Source organism: Pipistrellus kuhlii, unplaced genomic scaffold (genome assembly GCF_014108245.1).
Source record: "Pipistrellus kuhlii isolate mPipKuh1 unplaced genomic scaffold, mPipKuh1.p scaffold_m20_p_2, whole genome shotgun sequence".
NCBI lineage: Eukaryota > Metazoa > Chordata > Mammalia > Chiroptera > Vespertilionidae > Pipistrellus > Pipistrellus kuhlii.
The window spans coordinates 94,375,920-94,393,682 of record NW_023425515.1 but is presented as its reverse complement, the minus strand read 5'-3'; the positions used below and the strand labels follow the sequence as shown (position 1 = coordinate 94,393,682).

The following is a 17,763-nucleotide window of genomic DNA, read 5'->3' as shown; positions in this document are numbered from 1 at the left end:
GGATCTTCGCTGTGATCTGCATGTTTCTGTCACTCTCACCTCCCCTACCACCCAAAATTGTTATATATTGAAAACCTAATGTCCAAGATGATGGTTTTAGGAGGTAGTTCTTTGGGAATTGATTGGGTCATGAGAGTGGGGTCCTTGTGAATGGGATTTGTAGACTCCAGAGAGCTATTTTGACCTTTCTGCCATGTGAGGATATAGCAAGAAGTCTGCAACCCTCACCTGATCATGCTGACCCCCTGACACTGAAGGGTCAAATTAAATTTCTGTTCTTTGTAAGCTATCCAATTTTGTATTTTTTTATAGCAGCCAAATAAACTAAGATAGTCTTTCACAAACAATAATCAAGAACACCCCCCTACACAAACACACACACACACCTGGGCAGTGTGGTTCAGTGGTTGAGTATCAACCTATGAACCAGGAGGTCATGGTTAAATTCCAAGTCAGAGCTTGTGCCTAGATTGCTGGCTAGGTCCCCAGTAGGTGGTGTGCAGGAGGCAACCAACCAGTGACTCTCTCTCATCATTGATTTTTCTATCTCTCCTATCTGGAATCAATAAAAATATATTAAAGAGATATGTTCTTAAAAAGAACACACCCCACCCTCCAGAACCAAGAAATACACTGTTCTGCCTGATTGCATAGTTTGAATTATATTGATTATTTGGGAAATTTTTTTGGGGGGTGGAGGGATGTTTGTGTACCAGGTACCACCTAGAAAAAAAAAAGCTAGTTTTAAGAATTAAATGTGTGATCCATGATCAGTTTCTTTATAGATGATATAACTGCTCACTTATATCCATTTTAAGTATAATTGCACTTCATCTAATTGGTGTCATTTGGACTAGCTTAAGGAGTAGTGATGCTGTTTTCAAAAAAGCAGTATCTCATACCATTTAGTAATAAAAAAAAAATCCTGTTCAAAGGTAGAGGAGGAAGAAAGAACAGCAAATTCACAAATGCTTCCTATCAGGGGAAGTATTTTGGCAAGGTAGTGCTTGTGGGTATGTGACTTTTGGGATCACTAATGTGATATTCACCTTTATTTGGTAGAACGGTGTAAGTAGTTTCCATTCCGGCATGGATGTGGTCAGTCACGTGGCAGTGGAGTAACCAGATTCCAGGTGTTCTTGGGACCATTTCTAGGGTTTGGTATGTCCCAGGGAAAATGTCAAAGACATCAGAACTATAAACGCCCCTGTGCTTAATTAGAAAAATGACAACATTTATGTGAAGTATATTATCTGTGAGAATTCATTCAAATGTTTCATTGGCCAGCTCAGATATTAGACAAAAGGATTTTTTTAAAAAGCCCCTGTATATTTCTGTGTTTAATATAAACAGTGGGATATGTGGTCCTTGGGTTCCTGCTAAAGCCTTGGCACTATGGCCTTCAGGTAAATGTAGAGGAAAGAGGTCTGTTACCTCTTACACTTTGACAATGCTTTGCTTTTTATTGGAGCACTTGTGTTACACAAGGGAAAATTCCTACCCTCTCTGCTAACACTTCTATTCAAATGCCCTACCCAAGAATATATGAGCAAAACTCCATGAAAATCTAGCAAAAACTGCAAATCCCAGGAGGAGTCCCAGATGTAACAAAGATTGGTAATGGCAATTGAAACTGCTATGTGCCACTCTCTTAGAAAATAGTTATCTATGAAACTTTCAGTTTCCCATAAATCTCTCTGAGGAAATATTTTCTTCATTTGTATTAAAACATTGTCAAATTGAGCAAGAATAATGATCATGGCTGGCTCTTACCTTGTATTGGAAGCTGTGGCCATGGAAATGCACGGAGTGCAAGTCTATCTCGTTGCCCATTCCCATCAGGTACCAGTTGACTTCATCTCCCGCATGCATTGTGAGGCCTTGCAGGTTCCCAAACATCCTCCCATTAATAGCTGGGAAGCACATGATTTTATGTTACCTTTCAGGATATTGTAAACCTAGAGCTATTTCATAGAAAATATGATTGTGAGGTCAATGAATGGGATTTTTTTCTGAGTTACTAAAGGTTATTTAATGACAGATGAGGGAAATGAGTACTTTAAGGTCAATAATGTCACACTGCTATCTAGTTACTTAGCATCAAAAGTCTTAAGCCTGATTTGAGTTTATTTAAAAGGGAATGAGATTTTGGAATGAGGAGAGAAATAAATAGATTTTGCTTTGAACAGAATACTACCTTACTTACAAAGTGAGACAGATGTGGTTCATTTCAAAATGAATAGCCTCCAAAATAATTGTATTTGAAAGGAAAGAGTTTTAGAATAATGTATCATACCATGCATTTTATTGCTTTCTATGAATTCATCATTGTCTTTGTTTACTTTCTCAGGGTGATCAGAGTATGTTTTGATGTTGTCATCTAAGTACCAAGATTCATTCTCATCAAAAACTAAAAACAGAAGTGAAAATTCCAGTTTCTTTATAGGATTGTATACTTTCAGGAAATGTCTTCGACAAACAATCAGTGGACCAATTAATCCACTATAGAGATCCTGAAAAGAACAAAAGTTTCAGTCATCCTTGTGATATAGGTCAGGATTTGTTTGTTAATCCTCACTAGAGGATATTTTTTTCCATTGATTTTTAGAGGAAATGGAAGGGAGGAAGGGAGGAGGAGAAAGAGAAAGAAATATCAATTTGAAGAGACACATCGATTGGTTGCCTCCTGCACATAACTCACTGGAACTGGGAAATGAATCTGCAACTCAGTTACATACCTTTGGGAATCGAATCTGAGAGCCATTAGTGTACGGGGCTGGCACTGTAAATCACTGAGAAACAGCAGCTAGAGCTAGGTCAGGATATCAGAGAGCTGGAGGGGAACCTTATTGCCCATGACCTGAGGAATTTTGGAAGGACTGATTTAGGTAGTAAACTTTGCCCAATGTGGTACAGTCAAGTCAGCAACTTTCTACTTGGAGCTGTTAAATTGGAACAGTGGTAAGTTACAGGTAGGTGGTATGGGTGCAGAGGCCAAATATTGACTCAGCTAATGAGCAGCAATTTAAAGAACCCCAAATGAACAATGTTGGTTTGTCTATTCCATAAGCCAGCCACTATGCCAGTCACTGAAATTCCAGAGATGAATCATATAAAGCTCCTTCCCTGTAGGAACTCAGTCTAGCCAGGGAAATAGAGGAGCAGAAGAAGGAACCTCTTGCTGTGCTGGAAGTATGTACAGTACTATGAACACAGAAGGAAGACCTCAGTTGACTTAGGCCTATGGAAAGGCTTGTTTGCTTGGGCATTAGTAGTGGCAGGTTCGTTCCTGAAGGGCCTTTGTGTTGTATCATGATTAGGAATTTTAGATTCTGTCTTGTGGGACATAGGTGTCCACTGAAACATGGAATGGTGGTGTATTTGCATTTTAGCCCAGTCATCCTGAATGTGGAGTGAAGGAAGGCTTGGAGAGGGGAGAGAATAGAGACCAGGAAGCTATTGCATCATGGAGGCAAATTACAGGGACCTGATCTATGAAGATGGAGAAAAGGAATGGGCTGAGGCCTATGTAGGTGAATTCCTTGGCGGAGCTAAGAGGGTGCATTCGATACTTTATATCCAGGGTTCTAGCTTGAACAACTGAGTAGATTGGGTGCTTAGGTGCTATCTAGTACAACAGGAAATACAGGAGGAGGTGGAGGAAGATCTTGATTTCCATTTTAGAGTTGCTGAGTTTCCAGTGCCCATGGGACATGCTGGTGGAGATGTATACTGACAGGTGTATAGACAAATCTGAAACTCAGGAGAAAGATTGGGACTAGAGATTTAATTCTACAAAAGAATTTGAGGACCTGATTTGATTTGTCATTGCTCAGTGTTTTATAGGCTTTGGAATATTTAGTCAAATGGCAATATTAGTTGTGCTGTGATTGGTGAGGTCAGCATTTTAAACCATGTAATAATAGAGCTCTGAAATCACGTTTCAGTTCTTTGTATTTATGTATTCTGATGTGAAAGGGAAATAAAAATTGATTAATATTTAAATTTGTGTTACCTACAATCAGCAGTCATAGATGTATCAACAAAAAGAAACCGAAGTGAATGGCAGAGCCACTTACTCCCCTGGGAATTTACTGTAGAACTGGCCTACAGGAAATTGTAAACTCATCTTCCTTCAGCTGTGTGTGTGTTTTGGGGCTTTTCACAGAACACAGATAATATAAGTTTACCTTAACTTGATCTACAGTTGAATAGTAGGCCCATGGAATACAAGCAGAATCCTCTCTTCCAGCTCCAGATCTTTCTGGGATTTTCCATATGTAAGTATGAGTTTCACCTAAATTAAGTATTGATGCATCCAGTTATATTTGATATATTTACATATATATGCACACACACACACACACACACATATGTACATATGTATTTATATACAGGCTTAGTCTTAAAAACCAGTGACCCACAAACCAGAAATGTGAAGGAAACTAGATTTAAAAAGTAGTGGTACTCAAAATTGTTTTCAGAAATTTAGTTTTATGATAAACTGTACGATACACGTTTCTATCTTCTTAGTCAGTTATGAATTAACTGGACTTGGCATGCATGCAGTACCACAATTGCCAGGAGAGGGTGAAATAGGGCCCAAACACTGAACCAGACCCTCATAGATTTTCCCCTCCTAGTTGATTTGACTTTCAGGAGGTAACAGTAAGCCTCCTCACAATGCCTGGACACCACCAGACCAAGCCAGGCCAGACTGAGCTCAGAGGCTGGAGTGGGTGCAAAAAGCCAAATGAACACTGAGTCCTACAGGTGGCCAGAACCAAAATCTGCCCCTAGCTGCACAGGGCCTCGAGGACAGTATGCTGAAGCAAGGGTGCCTCGATCTCACCCAGTCAGATCCTGCCAACTTGGAATTTCTTTATACTTTCTCTCACCCTTCCCATCCTTACCATAGATAACTTGGATCCAAGAGCCCTTGAATTAGAATTAATATGTATAGCTTCTTTCTAACCTCATTTAAATTTGCTCTAAGCCCTTGTCTGAGGAAAACTTGAGTCTTCCCTCCTGCCTCTCTGTCTAGTTGCCTGCCTAATGAATAAATCTTTTTTTTCTGGGAAAACTGTTGCTTTGAACTTTGGCCTCTTTGTGCTCGAAGGACATCAAATTCCTTGATGCTGTTCAGTAACAGTAGCAATTCCAATATCCCAACTTGAGAAAACATTGCAACAGATCTCTTCTTAGCTTGAAGTGTGTTTCTCTACTACACTGTCCTCATCCGCACTGAGCTAGCACCTGCCCCAGTCTCCTGTGTCTGTGCTACACCCTGTGACTCCCTCGCTTCACCATGGCCTTCCTTTTCTCCTTTTATACAGTTATCCTCAGTGATTTCATGATAGCTGGGGAAGAGTCATCAGACCTTGATCTCATGGTCATTTACCTCTCTAATTTGTCCCATTCTGTCTATCATACTATACACTGTGTGGTCACAACTCTGTCACACATAGGACTATACTCTGGACCTTGACACACTAATGATGGCTAGTTGCTCCACTCTCCTGACTTGTGAAGGCCTCTACTTGTGCTGGGTTCTTCTGCAGCCAATCTCTGTTCCCAGTCATTTAGGGCTTCCTGTACAGCTGCTCACAGGACCTTGACTTTCAGCCATGAAAGGCAGTATAAACTCAATGTATGTAGTAGAACTCTATTATTCATTCTGTCAGACTATAATTGGCCAAGACTAACAAACCTTTATTAGAGAATCAAGCAGGACATGAGGGATGTGATAGACTAGTTTCTTTTTCCTCAAGCCCTCCATCTTTTCTGTCCCTATGTCCTCACCCTTTTCATAAGAAGAATATTTCACTGAAAATAGAGCATAGATTTACCTCCTGAATATATTGTTTCTTCATCTATACTCTTTATTTTCATGAGCTGAATAATGGCATTTCCTTCTCCATTTCCACCATATTCTGCTGTCACCAGATGCCCAATGCCCAACCTTGGCACTGTCTAGACTCCTCCCTCCCTAACTTTCCCTAATGCCCAGCCTTTCAGCAGGTCCTCTTAACACAAGCTTTAAAATAAAATCAGAATGTGACAACTTATCATTTCTAAACTGGTCCAAGACTCATTTATTTACCTAGATTATCACTACAACCCTCTAACCAATCCTTGCTTCTTCTCTTGTCCCCTACAGTCACTGACCCACACATTAGCCAGACAGTCCTTTAAAAGTGTTCATGAGATCATCACTCTCCAGTTCATACCCTTGCAGGGCTTTTAGGATAAAAATCTAAAGTCCTGATTATGACCTCTTAGGTCCTTTCATATCTCACCTCTTCCATCTCTCCCTTTCCTCAGACATACCAAGTCCCTTCCCATCTTGGGACGTAGAATGCTCTTCTCACACAACTCTTCACAACTAAGTGGATTGTTGCTTCTAATAACTTGGATGTCTTCACCAGTGGCACCTCCTCAGAGAAGCCCTCTTGATCACCCTACCTAAAATAGTGCCATTGTCACTTATTCTTTCTTATCTGCCTTAATTTTATTATTATTTTGCTTAATCCTCACCGAGGACGTTTTTCCATTGATTTTTAAAATTTTATTATACTTTTTTAAGAGAGAGAGAGAGAGAGAGAGAGAGAGAGAGAGAGAGAGAGAGAAACAGAGAGAGAAACATTGATGTGAGAGAGACACATCGATTAGTTACATTCTGCACAACCCAATCAGGACCTGGATCAAGCTTGCAACTGAGGTATGTGTCCATGACCAGAATCAAACCCGAGACCCTTCCGTACACGGGCCAACACTCTTATCCATGGAGCCAAACCAGTTAGGGCTCATCTACCTTAATTTTTTGATACATTGTTTATTCCCTTAGGAAAACTGTAAGGATCATGAGGTCAGGGCTTTATATTCCTACTCCCCTATATAGTAATGTATTGTTTCTCACTTGATATACAGTTAAGTACACAAAACAGAGTTGATGCTTATATTATTATTTATTAATTATTATATTGTTTTTCATATGAATATCTATAAACCTACTTCTGCCCCACACTGTATTTGGGAACTGCTAAATTACTGAGAAAAGGCCCCTCCCTAAGAGCCAATTTTACAACTAATAGATGAAAAATACAGTTCTTATGAAAGAAAATACACCTCTGAATTTAAGTTATTTCAGCTTTTACTCTGTTAAACATTTATTGAATTCTTATACATTTCAGATAGTGAGTTAGATGCCAGAGATTTAAAATTGCAAGAGGCAGCCTCTGTCCTTAGGATCCTATCCTCAGACACAGGCAGGAGAACATTCAGCCATGTTTAAGATGATCAGTGTTGTTGGGTGTGTTCTAGCTACGTGGAGAGAAACCATCTCTGCTGGCTCAAACCTGAGTGTCTGGAAGCCCAGCACCATCAGATGTCTTCCTCAGTGCTATGCATATTTTTTTTTTTTTTTTTTTGGTAGGTGAATGCAGTCACACACATGCAGACACATTTCCCTGTGTACCCTCTTGACCACCGTTTTCACTTTCTCAAGCAACAATCATTTGGAAGGAATACCTTTGTGACAAGTCATTTGTGGAGAAGCTGTAAAATCTATTGCACAACTCCATCCCATGCATACCTAGGAAGGTGGAGTAACAATAGCAATCTCCCATCCATGAGTACCTGGGAAGGTTGGAGTAACAGTAGCACTCTCCGTTTTCACCCCATGGGCATGTATTGAGTAGGGCCTTGTGGCCATGTTTTTAAAGATAATAGTCACTTTGTCTCCAACATTTGCATGAAGTTGTGGACCTGGCAAGAGTGAAGAGGAAGAGTGGCTTATATGCTGTCAGATCAGAAGTTCTAACTTAGGAATAAAAACATAGATTGGATAATTTAGCATTAAGGTCCTAGTCTGTTTTACTTCCTGTGGCTCCATGCTGTATTACTATTGGTTTATACCTCATTCCAGAGGATTCAGGATAAAAATACCAGTATGGCTGCAATCTCTGAGGAGGTTTGGGCCCTAAAGCCCCCTGCAGGTTAATCACTGTGAGTCACTGTGACTCATTCCTGGCCAGGAGTCCTGATCTCAGTATTCGGACTTCCAGAATTTTCCCTGCATGAACTAATAACTGCAGGCAGCTCTGTATTTAAAAGGATGGGTGGGGCTACCCCACCCATTTCTCCTCTCCAGACAATAGTAGTTTGTTTCCTGTCTGAGAGAATTTCTGTGAACCAGCAACACTGCATTCTCCTTGGGGTGGCTTTCTCTGGTGGCTGGGGAACTCTGTTAGTGTGGAAACACAGTGGTGTCCTCTATACTTGATAATTTTCAAGGAAATTCCCAAGACCAGTGTTAGTAAAGTTCTGAAACATTCTGAAAATGATTCCTGAAAAATTGAAGAGATCTTTTCCCCCTGCTGTGTGCACAGTAACACTTTTTTTTTTCTTTCCTTATCTCATCTATGTATAAATTTCTTCCATTTAGAGTTAATCATTTACATCTTAATTTTAAGAGTAAATAGTTATGATTTTTTTTTTTTTGAGGGATGGGAGAATCATGGAGAATATGCTTAAGAATTTCATTAGAATGTAATTTTTAGTAATTCTCCCAAACTATAAGCATCAGTTTAATAAACACCAAGTATATACAATTTCATTAGTATATGGGATAATATATTACTTTTGACCCAGTATTTTACTATGCCATATTTATAGGCTCCTCATTTTTATTGAGTGACATTTTATTTTTTAAAGATCTAATTGGCTTTATTAAGTGGTTCATTAATTTGGCAGCCTCCCATATAGCAACTAGAACTCTCCTATTTTTATTTAAGTAACTGATACATGAACCATGAAAATGAAACTCCTGGTCTACGGCCATACCACCCTGAACGCGCCCCATCTCGTCTGATCTCGGAAGCTAAGCAGGGTTGGGCCTGGTTAGTACTTGGATGGGAAAATGAAACTCCTGGACATAGACCATCACATCCCTTGCCCACACCTGAGTACCTAGAATGCCCAGATGTTCTTCATCAGCTTTTCTCTCCACTGGAACTTGGAATGTGCCATCAGTGTATTGCCGATACACAGCTTTCTTGTACTTTGAGCCTATGTAAAATTCTTCCTTATCTAAAAACGCATTATTTGAAACACTTAACACACACACACACACACACACACACACACACACAACTAAATTAGTATTTTAATGAAAGTGAAAGTTGAGTTTTAAATTATGAATAAACATATAATTTTTATATAAGTAATTATGATAGTTTTTAATACCACTCTCCCATTCCTGCAAGACTTTAAAAATAGACACAGGTAGTAGAAAGTGCACCTAGTCAGAGTGGAGCCCAGACTGTGCAACTAAAATGACTTCCAGCTAGTCATTTCTAATTGGAGTCTTGGTTTCTTCTCCTCTTAAGTGATATATTAAAGGAGGTCATACCCAAGGTTTATTTATTGCTCTAAAACTATATGGGTCCAGATTTCATCACTGACATGTTCCCTGGATACTGTATGTTTTTAATCTATAGGAACTGATGTAGCCATGTTTTTCTAGATGTTTCCTTTACCTAAAGGTTTTATTGACTCCTAATGGCTCTTGTGGCCTTTTGACTGTTTTACCCCAATCACTGAAATAACCTTTTACTCCTTTACATCACAAATCATAATCACCATCGCAGTCAAACTGCCCAGGTAACCATTGCCCAGCTACATGTTATGAACCAGATCTGAATACATGCCTACCCCCACCTGCCCAGTCATACTACAAAGGGCTGGTGAAGATGATAGTGGGGACAGGCTGCTCTAAATGGATGGTTCTGTAGCTTCAACCACCACCCTTAGCTAACATCTATTCAAACCGAACTTATTTTTTTATTCCCATAATTTTTTTCAAAAGGTACCCAGCCCTTTTTATTGGTAGTTTTGAACCATATTTTCCTGTAACTTCTTGGAGGGCAGAGACCATATCTGTAATACTGCCCTCAATTTAAAATTTTCTTTCATACATACTAGTAATAGCTTTAAAAATGTGAAATAACTGGTTAATAGACTAATAACAAAATCTTTGGAGAAAAGATAACAAATAGCAAATGGTTGTTAGAGAAAATACTTTAGCTCTGAACTGAGCCATTAATTGTGGTATAAGTTTGAAAATCAGTGACAAGATAAGGGCACATGAATATAAGAAGACAGTCCAATAGAAAAGAAACATGAATAACTACAAATGAAAAATTTCCTGTGAGAAAATTGAGAGAGACTGAAATTAATGAGAAGGATGCATAGGAAGCATTTTGTTATTTAGCACAACTTTATTTTACTACAATTTAACATAATTCTGCCTTCTTTGAAAGAGAAACTAAAAAAAATTGGGAATCCGCCTAGAAAATTACCTTTGCTCTTGTAAGCGATGCAGCTCCTTTTCCCATTTCCTGCTTGGAGAGTAATCCCATTCCACCTCCACCGCAGCGATGAAGTAGGTACGCTTTCCCAGGTATAGGTTTGGATTCTCAGACTGCTGCCTGCGTTGGCTCACAGTGTATTTTTGCTTCATGCCACCTGTGTAGTGATCAGTTGTGAGGCACTCAACATTGAAAGTCCCTTGAAAGGTAAATGAGAAAACATGTGACTCCTTTGCTCAGTGCCTTCCATGGTCCCTCACTTCATTCAGAAAGAACACCAAAGTCTTTACTGTGGCCTGGGTTACATCAGCTGACTTCCCGCACCTCTGATCATGTGGCCCACTACTCATGCCACCCAAGCCACGTGTCAAGGGTTTGCCTGTCTCAGGGCATTTGCATTTTCTGTTTTCTCTGCCTGGAACATTTCTTTTCAAAATATCTACAATATCTCATGCACTCATTCACTCAAATCACTTTTTAATTGTCACCTCCTTAGGGAAACTTGACCCAATTACCCTCATCAGTCACTACAGCCTTCTGCCCGATTATTCTTCAGAGTACTTATCAGCTGCATGAGAGCAGACAGTTTATTTCTGTTGTTTATTGCTGAATTTGAACTTGAGTAATGAATGAAGGAAAGGTTGCCCTGGACCTGGTTACCTTTTAGTGGCACATAAGAAACAAACAACAACAAAAAAAGCCTGAAAAAAGTAAGCATTTTTTTTTCACTTTTTTTGTTTGTTTTGCTCATTCAGAGCCAGATCTTTGGGAGTCTCTGAATTTGCATGGCTATGGTTCTAGTGTAAATTATTTAACTGCAAAGAATTGACAAGCCAACACTACATCTAGGCTATAGAGAAATTATGAGAAGTTTAGGTAAAGAGCCTTTAGGGGGTCTTCCAATGTCTAGTCTGATTTATCAGTGTAACAGGGAATGAAAACTTTATACTACTCTGGCTAACCATAGAATAGAACTAAAATAAGAATGAACAAAAGAGATTAAAAAAAATGGTGGCAGAGTAAGTGGAAGCTACACTGACAGTCTCCCAGGAATAAACTGGAAATATAACTAAAATACCAAAAACCAACCCTGAAAAATCAATTGAAGACTAGCTGGAGAGAACCATGATAGTCAAGGGTGGAGAGGAGACTGCAGAGACTAGTAGAAAGTGCAGAGGCACGAAAGGGCTGGCTGGGATCCACAGCAGCAGCTGAAGGCCTGGAGGGATGTCTCAGCTGTGGGAGGTTCCTACTGAGAACCCTGGGTTCTAAACCTGAAGCTGGGCATTATAACCAAGAGAATCAAAACTGATAAAGGTGCCCACTGAATGTCTGGCTGTGAAAAGCAGTAGGGTTACTGTCCACCAGTGAGAGATAGCTGGAAATGCAAGGCACTCTCTTAAAGGGCCAACAAAGAAATTTGTGTGCAGCCACTCACCTTGGGCTCTGGCAGAGGGAGGGCAGAGAGGACTGGAACTATGTGAGGAGAGTACAGGGTTGGGGGCTCTGGAGTTGGAGCTCAAAGGGCAGCCATCCTGCTTCCCTGTGCTGAGTCATTCCATCACACTGGAGAACCTTTGCTATCCAGGTGGTTTTTGCCTGGAGGGCAAGCAGTTGCCCTTCACAGCCAGACATTCAGTGGGCACCTTTATCAGTTTTGATTCTCTTGGTTATAATGCCCAGCTTCAGGTTTAGAACCCAGGGTTCTCAGTAGGAACCTCCCACAGCTGAGACATCCCTCCAGGCCTTCAGCTGCTGCTGTGGATCCCAGCCAGCCCTTTCGTGCCTCTGCACTTTCTACAAGTCTCTGCAGTCTCCTCTCCACCCTTGACTATCATGGTTCTCTCCAGCTAGTCTTCAATTGATTTTTCAGGGTCGGCTTTTGGTATTTTAGTTATATTTCCAGTGTATTCCTGGGAGACTGTCAGTGTAGCTTCCACTTACTCTGCCACCATTTTTTAATCTCTTTTGTTCATTCTTATTTTAGTTCTATTCTCCCTATTGGAAGACCTCTCACCAGACCCTGTGGTCAATAGCCTGAGGCTAATTAAACTGTAAATTGGATGAAGGCAAAGGCAGATCTCTGGAGGCTTTGAGTGTTTGCCTGATTTCCTTTTGGGCCTGAGGCTAGGAAAAGCAGACCCTGATGCACATCTCAGTTCTTTCCAAAGGTACCCAGCCCCAGCAGAGGAAGCCATAAGCTATAGATTACTAATAGTCCAAACAGGATACCAAGAGCCACTCAGAAACAGTGTCTGCTCTAGAGATTGGGAATCATAGCAGATCAACCTAATATATGACACAAACCCAAAATAGGCAGTTAAAATGGGGAGACAAAAACAACAAAAAACCCACCTCAAATAAAAGAACTAGAGAATTCTCAAGAAGAGGTAAACAAAATGAAGATAAGAAATTTATCTGATATGGAATTTAGCATAATGATGGCAAAGAAGCTCAACAGCATGAGAAAATAATTTGTGACTATGGAAAAATACCAGATGGACATAAAGAATGACATAGCACTGCTAAAGAACACATTGGAAGGATTACACAACAGACTAGAAGAAGCCAAGAACTTGGTCACTGGGTCAGTGAATTAGAAGTCAGATAGGAAAAAATAACTCAATAAAAAAGAAAAATAAAGGACACCCCTACCCCCCCCCCCAAAAAAAAAAAAAAAAAAAAAGCACCAAAAAGAAAAGAAAACAAAAAACAGGAGGACAGCTTAAGGGAGTTGTGAGACACCATGAAATGTAACAATATTCACATTGTAGGAGTGCCAGAGGAGAAGAAAGTGAGCAAGAGATAGGGAACATGACTGAAGAAATAATGGCAGAAAACTTCCTAACTAAGTGAAGGAAACAGTCACAAAAGTCCAGAAGGCTGTCTATAAGAGACCCACCTTAGAACAAAAGACACACAGGATGAGAGTGAAGGGATGGAAAAAAATTTTCTATGCAATATAAATATTAAAAAGCTGGGATAATTGTTGGTGACAGGGTGTAAGCTGACAAGGTCCTTACATTCGAGGGGGCTAGCAAGGCTGGCCCCCTACCCAAACAGTTTTCCCTGACTTGTTTGGATGGCTACTATCAGTAGAGTGAGAGCAACTTTTCATGGCTTGCCAAAAAGTTTGTAACTATTTACTAAGATTTGCTATATCAAGAATTTGTCCTTCTGCTCTATCCCTTAGAGATTAAGAGGAACAAAGACTACATTTCTCTTGACAGACCTCCTATTCAGTGTTTTATATATAAAAAGCATTGCACAGTTAATAAACTTGCTACAGTCGGTCAATGGCTACATGTAGTCCTCCCGACCCCACTTTCCTGTCTTTCTTTTCTCAATTCCCACCTCCCTACCTCAGCCCAGTTCAACCGTCAGGCTGGCCCTTGCAGGTAATAATACTCATATCTGACAAAATAGACTTCAAAATTAAGGTCATCACAAGAGATTCAACAAGAGGATATAATCCTGATAAGTATATATGCATCCAATATAGGAACACCTAAATATGTATAAAAATCTTCTAGAAGATGTTATGGGAGGGATTGACAGCAATATAGTCATAGTAGGGGACATTGACACTCTGCTGCTTTCAATGGATAGATCTTCCAGATTAAAAACTAACAAGGAAACAGTGACTCTAAATGACACACTGGATCGGATGGATTTAATCGACATTTGTAGAACATTTCACCCCAAAGCAGCAGACTATACATTCTTCTAAAGTGCACATGGACCTCACTCATGTATGGAATCTAATAAAAAATTTGATGAATAAAAATATGTCCAGAGACATGGAAGTATAGAAAAGACTGGAATCTCAGAGGAAAGGTGAGAGAGGGTGGTGGGTGGGAAGAGGTCAACCTAAGAACTTGCATATATGCATAATTCATGGACACAAATAATAAGGTGTGCAGGCCATGGGTAGGGTGTCGGGGAAGAATAAAATGGGTCAAGGGAGAGGGGGGGGGACATATGTAATCCTTTCAACAATAAAGATTTAATTAAAATAAGAATTAACTAAAAAGGAAAAACAAAGAAATTTATATAAAGCAACCCATATTAATCTGAGTAAGTGTTAAACCCAACTTGCTACTGTGATCTGATTTTTCTCTTGAAACTAGTGCTTACATGTTAAAAGTTTTAAAATATACTTTATAGTTCAGGATTTTCTGTACCTATGCAAATTTAGGAAGCAGCCTGGCCTCAAGACCTGGCTGATGCTAACTACTCATTCACAGGAACTCAGCAGACAAAAAGACCAGATAGCCAACTCAGAATGGTCACTATAAAGATCCATATCAATGCCTATGGGAAGATGTCCTTCACATCCTACACATCATGCACATCCACAGTTTTCTCTCCCCTCTTTCAGCCCTGTAGAATTTGTTAGCTTGACGAGAGTTGTTAAGATGGGCTTTGGGACAAAAGTCCCCATCTTCTCAAGGGGCCAGTACTTACAGTGCTTTTTTTTCTCACCAGCACCTTTCTCACAAGTTTGGCTTTTATTGCATTAGGTAGCTAAACCTGGGTTTGGTTACACCAGCTATCTTTAAAAGAACCATAATGTAAAAGTAGAATGTGTTAAGGATTCTGCTTTGTGGAAATGGGAGACATCCCAGTCTGTTATTTTGTTACTCACTTCCCTCCCACTGACAAACAGGAAATGGACCTGTCTGGCATATAGCAGGGAGTGGCTTAGTCTTGCTCTTCCAAGGGAAGGAATGATACTTTGGAGGCTTGGGGAAAGGATGAGTTTATCACCCACCACAGGATTATAAATCAAAACCTTAGGAATTGATCCAATAGAATCTTGTGTTGACTTTAAAGAAATACACCTTCAGAATCAGGCTGCATGGTGAGTGTGAGACTTGTTTGAGGGAAGAGGTTTGCTGTGTCCCTCCTTTCTTCTCTTGACAGATACGTATTTCCTGAGAAGTAAATCCCGTGTACATCAGCCTCATTTCCAGCACTGAATAAGTACCACGTGACCAAATCTCCTTTGCTCATATTGAGACCAGGCTGATTCCCATACATAAATCCATTCATGGCTGTAAAAGGTGAAAAATAACATTTTGAAAGTGGTTTACCTTATGTCCTACTACATGTCAATCTCCTAGACTTTGCAGAGCCAACTTTATTTAAATTTTAAAAGACCCATTCTGGCCTTTCTACTCCTTTCTGTGTCAGTAGTGGCTTTGCAATTTCTTGATATCCCCTCCAGAGCAGAAAAGAGCAGAGCTAAATGCAGTGTTCTCAGAGTTCTGTGCCCTAGGAATCTTACTGTTCTTTCAGTTCTCTCCAGGGTCATATTGTGAATACATAAATATATAAGAAATACTACGTCTTCCTGGGCACTGTAGACTGGAAATGGGTTTGTTGTTCCAGATGGAAAATTCTATGATTCATCTTGAATTAATAGGGCAGAGTATTTGTAGGAAGTTTTCTCTCACTGCTGTTTTCAATAGACAATATCTTTGGCTCCTCCAGAATGCAAAAATGCTAAGTCAAAAGGATTATTTTAAAGAGTGTGAGTAATGTGACTAGTATCAATCCAATTTTAAAAATCTATAAAACAGCCGAAACTGGTTTGGCTCAGTGGTAGAGCGTCGGTCTGAGGACTGAAAAGTCCCAGGTTTGATTCCTGTCAAGGGCATGTATGTTGGTTGCGGGCACATCGATGTGCAAGAGGCAGCTGGTTGATGTTTCTCTCTCATTGACTTTTCTAGCTCTCTATCTCTCTCCTTCCTCTCTGTAAAAAATCAATAAAATATATATTTTTAAAAATCTATAAAACAACTTTACATTTGTTCTTCTTGCTACAATAATTTTCACATGTTGTCCATTAATGGGTTGTGGGTTTTTGTTTGTTTGTTTGTTTGTAAACAATTAGCTCACTAAATCTGAACCCTAGCTGCATTTTAGAACTGCATTTTAGAATTACACTGGGACTTAAAAGTAAATCTGATGCTAGATGTCAATTAAATAAAAACCTCTGGAGGTTGTCCTGAGCATTTAAAAAATAGCTTTAATAGTTTTTAAAAGCTCCCAGTTGATTCTAATGTGTAGTCAAGGGTAAGAATTATTGAAGTTTACTGAGATCAGAAACCATATCTTTCTTCATATTAAATAATACAATTAGTCTGTCATTCTTAAACCACAGATGAGAAAAGCATCTAATCAACAGTTATCAAACTTGAACATAGATCAGAATCACCGGGAGGGTGTGTTAAGCATAGATTGCTGGCCCCACACCCAGAATTTCTGATTCAGTAGGTCAGGGTTGGGGCCAAAGAATTTGCATTTCTAAGAAACTGCATGATTCTGTTTACATATTAAGCACTGTACATTTAATTGACATGTTTTATATGTTTTAGCCTGAATTAAGTGAAATGAGGAGAACTGAACAATACATTAATCAGTGGTATTACTCTCACTATATTTAATTGTTTATTGAAAATTGAGCAATAGGCAAAGCTATTGGAATTTTGGTATAATTAAAAACATTCCATGTGCAATACTGAAATAACTTGAAACATTGGTGGATGAGGCAGTACTTACAGTGCATCTTATTAGATTCCTGAAAGTCTGCGTCTTCCTTATCCACCTGATCAGATGCAGTTGTAAACATTTTTATGTTATCATCCAAGAGCAAACTCTCATTCTCATCAAACACTATAGGAAACAAATAGAACTCCTTGTCTACATCTTTCTGTAAATAAAAATAAGAACAACAATTTGAAGACAGGAGAAATAAAGCAGAAATACTTTCCTATACACAACACTATTTTTGAAGAATAAGAACAGAAGTTTCCATTCCTCTTTGTAAATGCGGCTAACAGAATCATCCAGTTGACCATCAGAGTTTTCCTTAGTATTTGTGTAGTGGAATTTTGGTTCAACATGATAATCTAAGCTTTTCACTGAACCTGAAAGTTCTGACTCTCCTCTCCTTACCTTCCTGCCAGCTCTGCAGATATTCATTGAACCCACCGAAAATAATTGTTCAAATGGGGTGGGGGGACATGCGCTTGTGCTAGAAATCAGGGAAAGTGCCATATGCATTCAAGAAAGTGAAGAATCCTATAAGGCAGAGCAGGAGGAAGCAGTTAGAGGAAAGCATTATCTTAAGGAAAATAGCCTGCCAGATAAATTGGAACAGAATTTTCATAACCTTGAGGCATCTGAACAAGCACTCTTATTTCTGTTCCCCTATCCCTGGCGAAAAATAAGGAAGCAGAAATGCTATTTGGTCTATGAAAGGATTCAGTATTTCAGAAGAAAGCGGACAGTCTAAGGCACATGTGTCAAACACAAGGCCCGCGGGCCAAATCCGTCCCGCCAGGCCTTGCAATGTGGCCCGCACCGCGCTGTCATCACTGCACTC

The 17,763-nt window shown here is 39.6% G+C and overlaps 1 protein-coding gene across 4 annotated transcripts in view; it reads right to left on the bottom strand.

The window, feature by feature from the left end:
• Nucleotides 1-17,763, bottom strand: part of LOC118722859 (ceruloplasmin) — an 89,756-nt gene that overhangs the window by 24,627 nt on the left and 47,366 nt on the right. For 3 of the 4 annotated variants that reach the window (XM_036444929.1, XM_036444931.2, XM_045584097.1), the window contains 9 exons: nucleotides 16,938-17,088; nucleotides 15,215-15,427; nucleotides 10,362-10,569; nucleotides 8,971-9,113; nucleotides 7,639-7,767; nucleotides 4,191-4,297; nucleotides 2,297-2,513; nucleotides 1,774-1,913; nucleotides 1,050-1,212 (listed from right to left, as the gene is read on the bottom strand). In XM_036444929.1, coding sequence (XP_036300822.1) covers nucleotides 1,050-1,212; nucleotides 1,774-1,913; nucleotides 2,297-2,513; nucleotides 4,191-4,297; nucleotides 7,639-7,767; nucleotides 8,971-9,113; nucleotides 10,362-10,569; nucleotides 15,215-15,427; nucleotides 16,938-17,088 — 1,471 coding nt within the window. The remainder of the gene's footprint in view (nucleotides 1-1,049; nucleotides 1,213-1,773; nucleotides 1,914-2,296; nucleotides 2,514-4,190; nucleotides 4,298-7,638; nucleotides 7,768-8,970; nucleotides 9,114-10,361; nucleotides 10,570-15,214; nucleotides 15,428-16,937; nucleotides 17,089-17,763) is intronic. The other variant, XM_045584096.1, reaches the window with a different exon arrangement.